We start from the raw sequence: 15,942 nt of genomic DNA on the forward strand, positions 1-15,942 counted from the left end.
GTTAAAAAGACTAGGAATAAGTGCTAGAATAAGGCTAGGAATAAGTGAAGATGAAAAGGTGAAATTGGGTAATGAAAAGATTGATCAGGTGGACAGCTTCACCTACCTTGATAGTATTATTAGTAAAGATGGTTGGAGCAGTGAAGATGTTAAAAGTAGAATAGCCAAGGCTCAGGGTGTTTTTTCACAGTTAAAAAGAGTTTGGAAGAATAGCAAGATAAGTCTGCAAACCAAGATTAGAATATTAGAAGCTACAGTGATGACAGTAGTCAAATATGGTTCTGAAGCAAGGGCGCTCCGAAAAGCGGATGAAGATTTGCTAGATGTGTTCCAGAGAAATTGCTTACGGATTGTTCTGGGTACCAGTCTGACTGACCGTATTTCAAACAATAGCTTATAGGAAAAATGTGGCTCAATACTGCTCTCTAGGGCTATAATGAAAGAAAGGTTGAGGTGGCGAGGACACGTTGTGCGGATGAAGGATGACAGATCGCCGAAAATAGTTCTTTTCGGCCAACCGTCCAGGGCTAAACGGAAAGCAGGTCGTCCCCGTCAGGGGTGGGAGGACGTCATAAAGAAAGATTTAAAGGAAATGGCAAGTTCATGGACGGGCGTAAAAAGGGAGGCTTTGAATAGATTGGGATGGAGGAGGAGCGTGCGTAGCTGTGTTGGCCTCAGGCGGCTTGGTGCTGTGGTGAATTGTTAGTAGTAGTAGTTAACAAAGAAAAAGGTTATATTTGGTCAGTTAGGATCTGCGTCGTTTGCTTGGACCATTTAATGAGCCAAATTAAAATTTGAACCAAACTAAACAAAATCAGGGGTGCCTGTTTAAAAAAAAAATAGGGAGAGAGGGTAATTTGATAGTATTTCAAATTGTCTTGAACGAGAATCCATAGAAAGGGATTGTTCAATGAAAAATACTCAGAAAAGATATGTTTAAAAATACAGGTTAGGGACAGAAAGCTATGGGCTCGGTTGTCCCCTCTTTCACTCCAATATGCAACCCTGGACAAAATTAACCCAGGACTTTAAAAGAAGAAGATGGAACTCTTAATTAAGACGCTGTGAGGTAGGAACATTCAATTGGAGAAACCCTTCTTCTAAAAATGTGCACGGTGATCCTTGTAATTTGGAGTTTGCTTGTATTTCAATTATTTGTCCATTACATTCGTCAACACATTATTGCAATAAGGATTTAAAAGCAGATTAACTAAAACGGACTTTTACCTCTAAATTCGTAATTTTTATTAACTTGACGTCAAAGCTTATCTAAGCGTCCACATCTTATCATTATCTAATTTAGAATACCACTATTATTTAAATATAATCACTGTCATATTTAAGTAGTTTCTTCCATCTTGAATAGATATATTTTGCAGGGATAAGTAAAGGAGAGACATGGTAGGAGCTTAATGTATAAACCAATGTGCTATATTACAGATATCATTTGTTTAAGGCTCTAACTTATTTAAGTCACAAAAATGCGTGGGGGAAGGGCTTTTTCGAGTTCTAGGAGAAGGCTTTTTGTTGTTTCTTCCCACTTTTTCAATGACAATACCAAAAGAATGATTTTCAATGAAAATACACAAAAAGGTCTTGAGCACTCATCCTCAGAAATATGCGCTGACATCGCAGCAACTGGCAGGTTTAATCAGCACGGACAGTACGTCGATCCTCTTTCGCTCCCATAAAATGAGCGCGATAATCTAGGTATATTCTAGAAATATGAGAAAAGTGCCAACGAAAAATATATTGTTACACAATTATACACAAAAGACCACTAGTACACTCTTGCAAAAGCATGCTGATATGTTCATTTTCTGGGTAAAATATTGGCTAATGTTTATTCTTGTTGGCCGTTCACGTTCATTTCGCTAGCTGTATAACGCTTAATATGCAGGGCCGGATTTAAAGCTTTGACGCTTCTAGGCCCAAGCGTTTTGCCGATTCGTTTTTTCGAGATTTTCGGAGAAATCCCTGAAAACTCGGGGATAGTGAAAGCAATGAACAGAATGCAACTGATTAGCCAAAAGTAATGAAAGAGAGAGGTGATACCGAACTCTCAGCTGCCATTCTTGGGAGACATCAGACAGTTTATAAGGGCCACCGAATTCCTTAGTTGTTTTGAAATCACTTTTCTGTGAAAAGGCAGCACGGCGGCGGAGTGCACCTGGCATTTTGACGATAAATTACAGCAGTCCAGAGTTTGTTAAGAAAAAAACATTCAGTGATAATTTTTGCGCCCCCTGGCATTGTGCGCCCCTAGTCCCAGGCCTAGTGGACCTATTGGATAATACTGGCCTGTTCATATGTCTGTATAAAGTTGAATAGTGAGCAAGTATTTTACTACATACGTAACATGTGTTAATTCTACCTTTTGGTGAATACTACATTTAATACTCCTTCAACTCCCCTTCCCTTGATCTTGGTTTAAAACAGTAGACATAAAAAATCAGGTGCTACTTTTTCCACGGAAGATCAGATAACTAGGATTTATGAGTTGAAAAAAAGTAGGCATAATGCTTGTCTTTGAATTTAAGAAGCAATATAAGAAAGTATATAAAAAAATTAATAAAAAAAAGCATGAACGTTTAAGGTGGAAAGTACGTGACTAGGGCACAATTTTTTGTTCAAATTTATCATAAAATAGAAGATTTATTCCCAACCGTGAGTTTTAGTCTTCCGTAATTTAATATATTTAACTTGAATACGGCATTTCCTTAAAACTCATCGAACAGAATTATAGGAGATCCCCCTCCCTCTTCCTTTAAATCTCTATTTTTTTTTTTTTTTTTTTTTTTTTTTTTAGCTTAAAGTTTATCTTTACAGGCACTTCCTCTCAAAACTCCGTCACTGGCAGACAAACTTGCCAATTTGAAGCATTGATTCTGCTGTTTAAATTTCAGGTTTATAATTGCTCTATTTATCCGTAATGCAGCAGAAATATAAAGGGCTTTTTGCTTCCTAGTGGTGGGTGTATTATGTTTTCTTACATCCCACTTTGATTGATAGCACCATCTCTATATGGTGAATTTTGTAGCTCCTTAGTATCTATTTTCTGGGTAGAAGTTTTTCTATTTGGCTGAATTTTTTTGTCGTGTCATCATCTCTAATACAGAGACTATTATTCTCTAGAGTTTTACATAAATCACCATAATGCGCTCTACCAGTGTCCGCCAAAATTACTTGAGAAGATATTTCATCCTCAGACTCATTTTCAAAATTTCAAATCAGAGAATCAGACTCAATGGAGAGCTTATTCCTTTTGTCCAAATATAATAAGTTGACTGTCCATAAATTCGATATAAGCTGAATCATTTTGGGTTGCTAGGAGCTTAGGCTACTTGGGAGAGGAGAGGTTTTATTTTTTGCAAATAAAAATTCACCTACAAAAGTAGGTGACCTACTTTTGTAATTCTGACATACCAGTGTTCTTATTGTTTTTCCTTGGAAGCAGCAAATGCAGAAAAAAGGACTCTTTTTGTATACCTTCTTATTGTTTGTCCCAGAAAGCCTTACGTTCCTATTGTATCGAATACGGAGCAAAAGGCAAATTGGCATTCCGACTGAAAAACTTGTTATTCATCTGCCATCCAAACAGATTTTCGTTGACGCACTTCCAAACTATTGGGAAACAGCAATTTTAGCACGGCAAACTGCCTGGGGAAGGGATTTCGGGGTGGACGTCCAAATTCTTGTAAACCATTAGCTTATAATTAGATATGCTAATCAATCCCCAAGCAGTGAAAAAGTACTATCTTGAGTCGTTATTCTAGCGAATAACGGGGGCGACCTGCTTTCCGTTTCGCCCTTGATGGTTGGCCGAAAAGAACAATCTTCGGCAATCTGTCATCCTTCATCCGCACAACATGCCCTAACCACCTCGACCTTTCTTTCATTATAGACCTAGAGAGCGGTATTGAACCACATTTGTCGTATAGCCTATTTTTGAAATACGGTCAGTCAGGCGGGTACCCAGAACAATCCTTAAGCAATTTCTCTGGAAAACATCTAGCAAATCTTCATCCGCTTTTCGGAGCGTCCATGCTTCAGAGCCATATTTGACCACTGTCATCACTGTAGCTTCTAATCTTCTAATCTTGGTTTGCAGACTTATATTACTATTCTTCCAGACTTTTTGTAACTGTGAAAAAACACCCTGAGCCTTGGGTTTTCTATTTTTAACATCTTCACTGCTCCCACCATCTTTACTAATAATACTACCAAGGTAAGTGAAGCTGCCCACCTGATCAATCTTTTCATTACCCAACGTCACCTTTTCATCTATGTTGCTATTGTATTTTTTTGGCAGAAATACATGTATTTTTGTATTTTTTTTCCAGAAAAAAGATCACGGGTGCGTGTTTATTTGTTGTTGTATTTCTTTTTTTTTCAGGGGTGTTTATGTCGAACGAAGATTGAAAGAGGGTCCAAAATTTTTTAGGGGAGGTTATTTTGAGGGGGAAGATTTTTTACGGGGAGAATTTCACACGAGGGACGTTCTGGTAGGAATTTTACACGGGGGGAGGAGATTTCCTGGGATGATTTGGAAAACGGTCAGAAATTAAATAAGGAAAATAAGCTTTTCAACTGAATGCAAGGAGGAACATTAAAACTTAAAACGAGCAGTAATTATTCATGTTTTTTTCATGTTGTAAGCCCTTGGTTGATTCTGGCGTATGGTATCTGATGATAAATGACTGAAACTTATAAGAGTTAAAACTGGCGTTATCTTCGAAACGAAAAATCATCAATACTATCTAACATTTGACTGTTTGGTTTACTTTTTAGCCTAACCTAAACTGTTGTTTAACTCTCTTTTCTTGCACTTCAAAACGTAGGAGAAAGCAAAACAAGCGGTTTTTTTTTTCAGAGCCGTTCCGAGGGTTGGGGCGTACGTTCAAAATTAATTACCCCCCCCCCCTTTTCCCGACTCAAAACATTAATAAAATAAAATCCAAGGAGGCACCAGATTTTCTTCATCACCCTTTATGTGAATGATAAATCTGTCTTGGTAAGATAAAAATGATCTCCCGATAAAAACTTGAAAAAAAACTGCATCTCCTATAAATGTGCCTAACAACCCTTGGAAATCCAAGCTTTGCTTATTGATGGAAACAGAAAAGAGCTAACATTTGAATAAATTTAGTTACTGTGATTTTATTTTATTAATTGTTTCAATGAATAATGAAATAAAATATTCAAAGTAATACAAAGTATCATACCGTTTTCAGTTCCTTTTTTATTTTCCTTTTATGCCATTTTTGTTTCAGCCTGGAAGGAAAATATACGATTTGGCTTACTATGGAGATACAAAAGGAATTGACAGCATTGTCAAAATTGCAAAAGAACAAAGTGAGTTTGAAATTGTGTCAGAAACAAACCAGTATGGAGCCAACGCTCTTCACTGTCTTGTACGGAGTAAACAATCATCCTCAGTTAAAACTAAAACCTTTTGGGCTCTCATGGGAGCACTACCAAAATACGAAAAGATTAAAATGCTAACTACGACGGACCTTAGTGGCTACTCACCACTAGATAAAGCTGCATTCGAAGGAGATTGTGTTGTGCTAAAATTGATGCTACAAATGATGAAGAATTTGTCAACTGAATTTCCAAAAGCCCAAAAACATAGAACACTTCTGCATTCAGCAGCAGCTGGCGGTCATGTAACTACCCTTTCAGTAATCCTTGAAGCATGGGCATCAAGATTTAAGAATCAGCCAATTGAGACATTCTTAGATAAACCGGACGTAGACGGCAACACTGCTTTACATTTAGCAGCATTGCATAGACATAGAAGAGCAGTGGATTTTCTTATTGAAAAAGGTTCCTGTTTGTCAGTTTTAAATAATGGAGATGAAACTTCACTGAGCTATTGTTTAAAACTAGGTACTTCAAAGGAAAGCGTTGTTAAGAGGCTCGATCGATCAATTGAGTTTGTGACATGGCGGCAGCCACATAGAGTCAAAGCTACGAGTTTGAAAATTGACTTTGGATCTATAGTGAGTTATGACAAACTTCCCGAGAGTTACGTTATCTCAGAAGTGCAAAATTTGGACAAAAAGTATGATAAAGAAATTTTGTTCCATCCCATGTGTCAAACATTTGTTGAATTGAAATTGCAAAGGCTACGTGGCTACTGCATCTTAAATTTGCTATTCTATTTAGCTTTTTTGGGATCCTTTACCAGTTTCTGTTTTAACAGAAACACAATTTTTGCTACTCTAACTACAATATTTATTATACCTTGCTTTCTTTCATCATTCTTTCTTTTAATTTTCTATTCACTTTCTCACTTTCAGTTCCTCGCAAAGCCAAAAATCAGGGAATGTAACGATGTTGAAAAAAATTTAATTGACAAGACCGCATTGGGTTTAACTAAAAAAGAACCAGTACATACATACGGAACAAGCCCTTTGTCATGTATTTACAAAATTTCACTTTTTGTATGGGTTTTTAAAATAATCTGGGATTCCAGCACAGAATCTGAAAAGAGTTTTGTCCTATTTGGAGTTTGGTTCATATGTGTCAGTAAGCTAAAGGTATTTTCAATACCCGGCCGATATATAATGGTTTTTCAAAAAGTTTCTCGTTCATTTTTAAGATTATTCTGTGTATTCTCCCCATTTTTGTTTGGCTTCATTTTAGCCCTTTCGCTGTTGCAAAAGCAATCATTGGGGTTTATTGCGAATACAGTTATCAGTTTAGCTATGATCTCAGGAGAATACGGTTACAGTGATGAATATAAACTTTTAGAGGATATGATGTCTCAACTCTTATTTCTTATGGTAATATTTCTACTTGGAATAGTTCTAATGGCTGTTTTGGTTGGTCTATCGGTTCGTGATACGTCTATATTATTAAAAGATGCTAAATACCTTTTGACAAAGAAAAATATTCAGCTAATTTTTATCGCTGAGGATTTTGGAAAGTGGTTAAATAATTTCGGCATCAGCTTTGTCACTCAACAGCTTTGTATTTTTGATGATCTAGAAGTGCCTTCCGTAGATTTGAGTTTAAAGCCCTCTACACGAAAAGATCTTATTTTCAATCCAGATAAGACATTCAAAATTGGGCTAAAGCCTTATATACATTATTATTTGTTTAAGATATTTGGAGTTACATTCCGTAATTCTTCTTTGTATAGGAAATTTCCAATATTTGAAGATCTTCAAGATGAGCTGGAAACATTTATGGTTTCAAAAGTTACTAGATTGGAAACATGTGAATCATGGTCTTCAGTAGGGCCCCAGGGTTAGATATATTACCTCAGTTAACTCGGTATATATGGTACAAAATATGAAATTGAAAAAAAAAATTCGGGTCCACTTTGTCCCTTAACAGCTAGGCATTTCTCTTTTTTCTAATGAATATCCTTTACTAGCAAAATACTTACCACAACCACATCCCCTCCAAATGTCAGAGTGCGATATGGATGAGGCCAAGAACCTATCCAGGATTTTCTTAGAGGAGGGGGGGGGGTACAAAAATTTAAAAAACATACCAGAAATTTGTTTTTATTCATTTTTGTTACGTTTTTACGAACCGGACAAATATTTCGGACCAAGCCCCCCCCCCCCATGGATATGGCTTTGGATGAGGAACAGTTTAGTAAATCGGTAAAATGAGAAAAAAAGATTATTTTTACCTCAGAAGCTATTTAAAAAAGAGATAAATGCAACATTATGTACTCCGTTACCGTTAGCTTAATGCTCAATACTCATCTCTTTTCTTTAAACAAAAAAAAAAAAAACATTAGATTACAGAATAATAATAATACCCATAATTTAATAGCCATTTTATCTATCTTACATAATATAAATTCGATAATTAAGATCATATTTAAAAAAATAAACAATCCAAATTCACCAGCCTTTCAGATTTACTTAAATCGCAACTACTTTGAATTCCCCGACCTAACAGATTCCTTAATTTTCTAAATCAGTAAGAAAATCCCAACTTAAACGTGACCATATTATTAATATAAATTTTATTCATTGACCTTTTGCCAAGGAAATAAGTCTCATTAACATGTGTGAACACACTTCGAAAAGAAGCCAACTTACCCTTGACCTAATTATACCTTAAAACACCCTTAAAAATCACAACCGCTGGAAGTGTTTCAAACTTAACGTAAGCCTCACAACACGATTCAGAACGGCTTGTATTAGCAAATATTCTAATAATATTTTTTTTTGCAAAAAAACCCAACGGAAGACTAACTGAGGAGAAAGTCTCCAGCCATATTTAAATACAATAAAAAATATAAGGGTGGATTAAACTAACATATAAATACGAATTATATCAAATTTGACGATACTGGTTTGATTATTTCATCTGGAGACTTGGAAATGCCTTCCATAATGTTGAAAATAAAGCTTTCCACGCAAAAACATCTTGCTTCCGATCCAGATAAAGCATTAAGTACTTAATGAAAATTGGAGCTTCCTGGGAGAGTGTAAAGAGGGAGGCTTTGAGTAGATTGGGATAGAGAAGGAACCTATGTAGGTCTTTCGGGGTTGGGTGCTGCAAGTTGCGTCAATTTTGTACCCAGACATCCATATCCATATAAGAAAAATTCCACCAGTTCGTAAATTCCCAGTGTGGTCTATTTTAAATTCAGGTAGCATACATGGGAAATCATGGCAATGATTGTCAGACGGGGCGCATTAGCGCCATTTGGGCGCTTTTGGGAGACGGTTGCGCATTGGATTTTTCAAATCGTCGCATTGCTCTCTTTTTATGGAAAATCGTTCAATTATTTTCTTTAGAAAAATGGCATTTTCAGAGCATTTTCACTTTATGACAGTGTTACTTTATACCAGACATCTGGTAACACTGATCCCATGAATGAACTTTTTTATTCGTCTGGATTACATAATTCAGTGTATTTTGTAGTTTTGTGATATCCTGTGAATGAGTGCTTATACTTTTCTTTGTTTACGTTAACAACAATCTCTAGGCTTACTAATCTTGTCAATAGATTCTTAAAGTGTTTTTCTTCCCTCTTTTCCGCTTTTGTAGGAATTTTTCTACAACGGGCATGTGAAAGATTGCTATTTGATGAATTGTGTGTATTCATTTTTGTATAAAGGACATAAAATTGTAATAGTCTACGTCTACACTATACATTTCATAGATGTTAGTATGTATCCTATGTTATGTATGCTTCACGAATCATTAGTCAATGAAAATATATTTTACTTAAGCTACAAAAATTGTTTTCTCTAGTCATTGATTGTCTAACTTTTTTGCCCAACCCCGCCAGAATAGAGGGTTCATTTACACCTATTAAAACCTATCATGACAGTAATTATTCAAATTACATTTATTGTGACCCTTAACACCTTGCTATGCTCTGCAGAGATGAATTTAGTGGAGAGACAGAGGGGGTACTTGCCTCGGGTGTAGAAATTTTAAGGGTGCAACATTTCATATAAGTAATCTAACGGTTATACGCCTAATCATTTGTATTATCATAGGCAGCGCGCTAGCGCTGCCTAAGTAAAGAACGATGTGGGCACAATGTGTTTTTTTCTCCATACCCGGGCACTTCGTATCGAAGGAGTTGTCGATAAGTCCGAAATGGGCTCATTCGATTGGAAATTGGAGTGGCTAGTGCCCTTTTTAATAGTCGAAAGTGATTGGAGGGCAACTAGCCCCCCCCCCCAAAAAAAAACCATCATTCCCCCAAACACATCCAATCAAAATTTTGAGATAGCCATTTTGTTCAGCGCAGTTGATTTCCAGATAGAAAATATGTTTTTGAGGAGAACACTCCCCCACAAACCTCAGGGCAAGGGTTTGAAGTTATGCCCTGGGGGCATATAAGGTTTTTATAGAAGGCGTTGTCGTAGAAACTTCAAAACAGGCTCATTCGATTGGAAATTGGAGTGGCTAGCGCCCTTTTTAATAGTCGAAAGTGATCGGAGAAAACAAGCCTTGGGGCATATAAGGTTTTTATAGAAGGCGTTGTCGTAGAAACTACAAAACAGGCTCATTCGATTGGAATTTGGAGTGGCTAGTACCCCTTTTTAATAGTCTAAAGTGATTGGAGGAAACTAGCCCCCCCCCCACCATCCATCATTCCCCCAAATACATCCAATCAAAATTTTGAGATAGCCATTTTGTCCAGCATAGTTTATTTTCAGATAGTAAATATGTTTTGAGGAGGACACTCCCCCACAACCCTCAGGCCACGGGTTGTAAGTTATGCTCTTGGGGCATATAAGGTTTTCACAGAAGGCCTTGTCGTAGAAAATTCAAAACAGGCTCTTTCGATTGGAAATTGGAGTGAGTAGTGCCCTTTTTAATAGTCGAAAGTGATTAGAAGGAAACTAGCCCCCCCCCCACGCCCATCATTCCCCCAAACACATCCAATCAAAAGTTTGAGATAGCCATTTTGTTCAGCGTAGTTGATTTCCAGGTAGAAAATATGTTTTTGAGGAGGACGCTCCCCCACAACCCTCAGAGCAAGGGTTGTAAGTTACGCCCTGGGGGCATTAAAGGCTTTTATAGAAGGCGTGGTTGTAGAAACTTCAAAACAGGCTCATTCGATTGGAAATTCAAAGACCTAGTGCCCTTTTTGATAGTCGAAAGTGATTTGAGGGCAACTAGACCCCCCCCACGCCCATCATTTCCCCAAACACATCCAATCAAAATTTTGAGATAGCCATTTTGTTCAGCGTAGTTGATTTCCTGTTAGAAAACATATTTTTGAGGAAGACACTCCCCCACAACCCTCAGGGCAGGGATTATAAGTTATGCCCTGGGGGCATATAAGGTTTTTATTGAAATCTTTGTCGTAGAAACTTGAAAAAGGGCTCATTCGAATTGAAATTTAAAGGGCTAGTACCCTTTTTAATAGGCGAAAGTGATTTCAGGGCAACTAGCCCCCCTCTCACGTCCACCTTTTCCCCAAACACATCCAATCAAAATTTTTAGATAGCCATTTTATTCAACGTAGTTGAAAGTTTTGGAAATTAGGTCTTTAAGGATAACAAACCCTCCCCCCACTGTCCTCAGGGCAAGGGTTGTAAGTTATGCCCTAGGGGCATATGAAGTTTTTATTAAAAGCGTTGTCGTAGAAACTTCAAAAGGGCTCATTCAATTGGAAATTGAAAAGGCTAGTGGCTTTTTTAATAGTTGAAAGTGATTGGATAGCGACTAACTCCCCTTTCACGCCCACCATTTGCCCAAGCACATCGAATCAAAATTTTTAGATTTCCATTTTGTTCAACGTAGTTGAAAGTTCTGGAAATTAGGTCTTTTAGGATGATAACTCCCTCAGAGCCCTCAGTGCAAGGGTTGTAAGTTATGCCCTGGGGCGTATAGTTTTTATTGAAAGCGCTGTCGTAGAAACTTCAAAAGAGATCATTGATTTGGAAACTGAAAGGGCTAGTGCCTTTTTTAATAGTTGCAAGTGATTGGATAGCGAGTAACACCCCTCTCACGCAAACTATTTTCCAAAACACATCCAATCAAAATTTTGAGATGTCCATTTTGTTCAACGTAGTTGAACGTTCTGGAAATTAGGTCTTTTGGATGATAACCCCCTCAGAGCCCTCAGTGCAAGGGTTTTAAGTTATGCCTTGGGGGCATATAAGGTTTATATAGAAAGTGGTTGCATAAATCATAGGCAGCGCGATCACGCTGCCTAAGTAAAGAACGGGGACAATCGAGAACGAGACAAGAAACGGGGACTAAGTAAAGAGGAGGACACTTCCCCAGAGTCTTCAGGGCATGGGTTTTAAGTTATGCCCTGGGGGCATATAAGAACGATGTTGGCACAATGTATTATTTATTAATTTTTTCCTTTAGAGCAGGGCACTTCGTATCGAAGAAGTTGTCGTAGATGCTTCGAAAAACGCTCATTCAATTGGAAATTGGAGTGGCTTGTGCCCTTTTTAATAGTCGAAAGTGATTGGAAGTTGGCTAACCCCCCTTCCATGCCCACCATTTCCCGAAAAACATCCAATCAAAATTTTGAGATAGCCATTTTGTTCTGTAGAGTTTATTTTTACATAGAAATTATGTTTTTGAGGACAGTCCCCCTTAGGGCAAGCCCTTAGGGCAAGGGTTGTAAGTTATGCCCTTGGGGCATATACGGTTTTTTATAGAAGACGTTGTCGTAGTAACTTTAAAAAAGGCTCATTCGATTTTAAATTCAAAGGGCTAGTGCCCTTTTAAATAGTCGAAAGTGATTAGAGGGCAACTAACCCGCCTCTCACGCCCACTTTTTCCCCAAACACATCTAATCAAAACTTTGAGATAGCCATTTTATTCAACGTAGTTTTAAGTTCTGGAAATTAGGTCTTTGAGGATGACAACCCCCCCCCCCACAGCCCTCAGGACAAGGGTTGTAAATTATGCCAAGGGGGCAAATAAGGTTTTTATATAACGCGTTGTCGTAGAAACTTCAAAAGGGACTCATTCGATTGAAAATTTAAATGGCTAGTGCCCTTTTTAATAGTCGAAAGTGTTTGGAAAGCAACTAACACCCCTTCCACGCCCACCATTTCCCAAAACACATTCAATCAAAATTCTGATATATTCATTTTGTTCCACGCAGTTTAAAGTTCAGGAAATTATGCCTTTGAGCAGAACAATCCCCCCACAGTCTTCAGGGCAAGAATTATCAGTTACGTCATGAGTCTATATAAGGTTTTTATTTAAATTCTAGCCCCATGACAAGTGGTCCTAAGCAGCACATTCTTGTTCAAATTTCTGGGGTACCACTGGATGGCTAATTTGACAGTGTATGTATACACAAATATTTAAATTAGCCAATCAGTATTATAAGCCTAGCCTAGGAACCCTGCTGGACATAAGGAAACATGTCAAGAAAACTATCCTTACTTCAAAATATCTGGTATAATCATAGTTAACAGATTTTGCATGGGGAGAACCTGGTAAATATTTACCAAATCATATTATTGAGTTACAACTAAAGTGAATATACCACTCAATGCCTTTTTTTATGCTCTTTACGAATATAATAATCATTTTTGTTAGAAATGACAAAATTATGTCCTGTGTTATGCCCTGGGGGCATATAAGGTTTATATAGAAAGTTGTTGTATATGATTTATAGAATAGGTTTATGTCTTCCTCAAACTCAATTTTTATTTACAAGATATTCTACCTGTTCGTGAGGTAGAAACTTTTCGAGTCGTTGGCTGGACGCTGGTCTTCTTCATTATTCATCAAGAGAAGTAGAAATCTGGTAAAAACAAAATGGCTGTGGCATATCAGAATCCTTGCAGAATAGTTGACATATATAAGAGCTATGTTTTTATAAAAGAATTAATAATAAAAACTAGTAATGTTTATATTCCTCGAAAATTACCGTACACAAAACTTCGAATACCGCAACACAAAGTTTAGAATTCATCTTTTGAATACTGATGCTAGTGAAAAAACAACTACTTCGGCTGAACTTCAGAAGTAAATTTGGATTACAGTACGCGGTAACAGTTCTTCTGAATGAAAGCCAACGTATCCACTCTCCATGGATTAATACCACTTCTCTTCTTAATCAATATCACAATCACCTCCAGTCCTAATACCGAAAATGGTTTTTCTGCGGCCACATTCGTTACAGAAATAGACAATAACTTTCTGGCTAGTGCAGCGACGTAGGAAGGTTCATCGCAATTGTGTCTCTGGAACAGAAGAACATTGCTGTCACCATCATCTTCGGTTTCTTCCTATCATAGGCAGCGCACTAGCACTGCCTAAGTAAAGAACGATGTGACCACAATGTGTTTTTTTTTTCTTTCTTCGAAAGGCACTTCGTATCGAATGAATTGTCGTAGAAGCTTCGAAAAGGGCTCATTCGATTGGAAATTGGGATGGCTAGTGCCCTTTTTAATAGTCGAAAGTGATTGGAGGGCAACTAGCCCCACCCCCGCCCATCATTCCCCCAAACACATCCAATCAAAATTTTGAGATAGCCATTTTGTTCAGCTTAGTTGATTTCCAGATAGAAAATATCTTTTCGAGGAGGACACTCCTCCAAAACCCTCAGGGCAAGGGTTTTAAGTTATGTCCTGAGGGCATATAAGAACAATGTTGGCACAATGCACCTTTTATTATTTTTTTCCTTTAGAGCAGGGCCCTTCATATGGAAGGGGTCGACGTAGAGACTTCAAAAGGGGCTCATTCACTTGGAAATCGAGAGTTCTAAGGCCCTTTTTAATATTCGAAAGTTATTGGAGGGCAACTAGCCCCCCTCCATGCCCATCATTCCCCCAAACACATCCAATCAATATTTCGACATAGCCATTTTGTTCAGCATAGTTGATTTCCAGATAGAAAATGTGTTTTGAGGAGGACACTTCCCCACAACCCTCAGGGAAAGGGTTTAAGTTATGCCCTGGGGACATATAAGGTTTTTATAGAAAGCGTTGTCGTAGAAACTTCAAAAAAGACTCATTCGACTGGAAATTTAAAGGGCTAGCGCCCTTTTTAATAGTCGAAAGTGAGTGCAACTAGCCCCCTCCCCATGCCCATTATTTCCCCAAACACATCCAATCAAAATTTTTAGATAGCCATTTTGTTCAGCGTAGTTGATTTCCAGATAGAAAATATGTTTTTGAGGAGGACATTCCCCCAGAACCTTCAGGGCAAGGGTTTTAAGCCATGCCCTGGGGGTATATAAGGTTTTAAAAGAAGGTGTTGTCGTAGAACTTCTAAAAAAGCTCATTTGATTGGAAATTCAAAGGGCTAGTGCCCTTTTTAATAATCGAAAGTGATTGTAGGGCAACTACCACCACCACCACCCTACGTCCATCATTCCCCCAAACACATCTAATCAACATTTTTAGATAGCCATTCTGTTCAGCGTAGTTGATTTCCAGATAGAAAATATATTTTTGAGGAGGACACTCCCCCACAACCCTCAGGGCAAGAATTACAAGTTATGCCCTGGAGGCATATAAGGTTTTTATTGAAATATTTGTCATAGAAACTTGAAAAAGGGCTCATTTGATTTGAAATTCAAAGGGATAGTACCCCTTTTAATAGTTAAAAGTGATTGGAGGGCAACTAACCCCCCTCTCACACCTACCCCTTCCCCAAAAACATCAAATAAAAAATTTTAGATAGCAATTTTGTTCAGCATAGTTGATTTCCAGATAGAAAAATATTTTTGGGGAGGACACTCCCCCACAACCCTCAGGGCAAGGATTATAAGTTATGCCCTGGAGGCATATAAGGTTTTCATTGAAATGTCTGTCGTAGAAAGTTGAAAAAGGGCTCATTCGATTTGAAATTCAAAGGTATAGTACCCTTTTTGATAGTCGAAAGTGATTCGAGGGCAACTAACCCCCCTCTCACGCCCTCCTTTTCCCCAAATACCTCCAATCCAAATTTTTAGATAGCCATTTTACTCAACGTAGTTGAAAATTTTGGAAATTAGGTTTTTAAGAATGACAACCCCTTCCCCCATAGCCCTCAGGGCAAGGGTTCTAAATTATGCCCTGGGTCATATAAAGTTTTTATTGAAAGCCTTGTCGTAGAAATTTCAAAAGGGCTCATTCAATGGGAAATTGAAAGGGCTAGTGCCGTTTTTAATAGTTGAAAGTGATTGGATAGCGACTAACGCCCCTCTCAAGCCCACCATTTTCCAAAACACATCCAATCAAAATTTTGCAGAAAAACAAAAAGATTTAAAGTATTATTTTCTTTTTCCCTGAAAAGAATATGTCAATATAAAACGAACAGAAATTTATTTAAAAAACTTTTTCCACAAAACAAGTTTTTCAAAGAAAAGTAAAGAACTCCATTAAACAAGAAATTAGCAAAAATAAAATCAAATAATCTACCAAGCGTGAAACTACCACAAATTAGCATCGATAAATAAATGAAACCCTCAACGAACAGAAATTACAATAATTAACCGAGTCAAACTCAAAACGAGCAGAAATTAACATAAAT

The 15,942-nt window shown here is 37.5% G+C and overlaps 1 protein-coding gene across 1 annotated transcript; it reads left to right on the plus strand.

The window, feature by feature from the left end:
* Positions 1-1,336: 1,336 nt before the first annotated feature.
* Positions 1,337-9,000, plus strand: LOC148941952 (uncharacterized). The gene is made up of 2 exons (XM_089103406.1): positions 1,337-1,401; positions 5,274-9,000. The coding sequence occupies exons 1-2, from the start codon at positions 1,399-1,401 to the stop codon at positions 7,260-7,262; spliced, it is 1,992 nt and encodes a 663-aa protein (XP_088959532.1). The 5' UTR covers positions 1,337-1,398; the 3' UTR covers positions 7,263-9,000.
* The last annotated feature ends 6,942 nt before the right edge of the window (positions 9,001-15,942 follow it).

The sequence above is a fragment of the Artemia sp. Qi Xiang Cuo genome, chromosome 17, assembly GCF_049724085.1.
Source record: "Artemia sp. Qi Xiang Cuo chromosome 17, ASM4972408v1, whole genome shotgun sequence".
NCBI classification, from domain to species: domain Eukaryota; kingdom Metazoa; phylum Arthropoda; class Branchiopoda; order Anostraca; family Artemiidae; genus Artemia; species Artemia sp. Qi Xiang Cuo.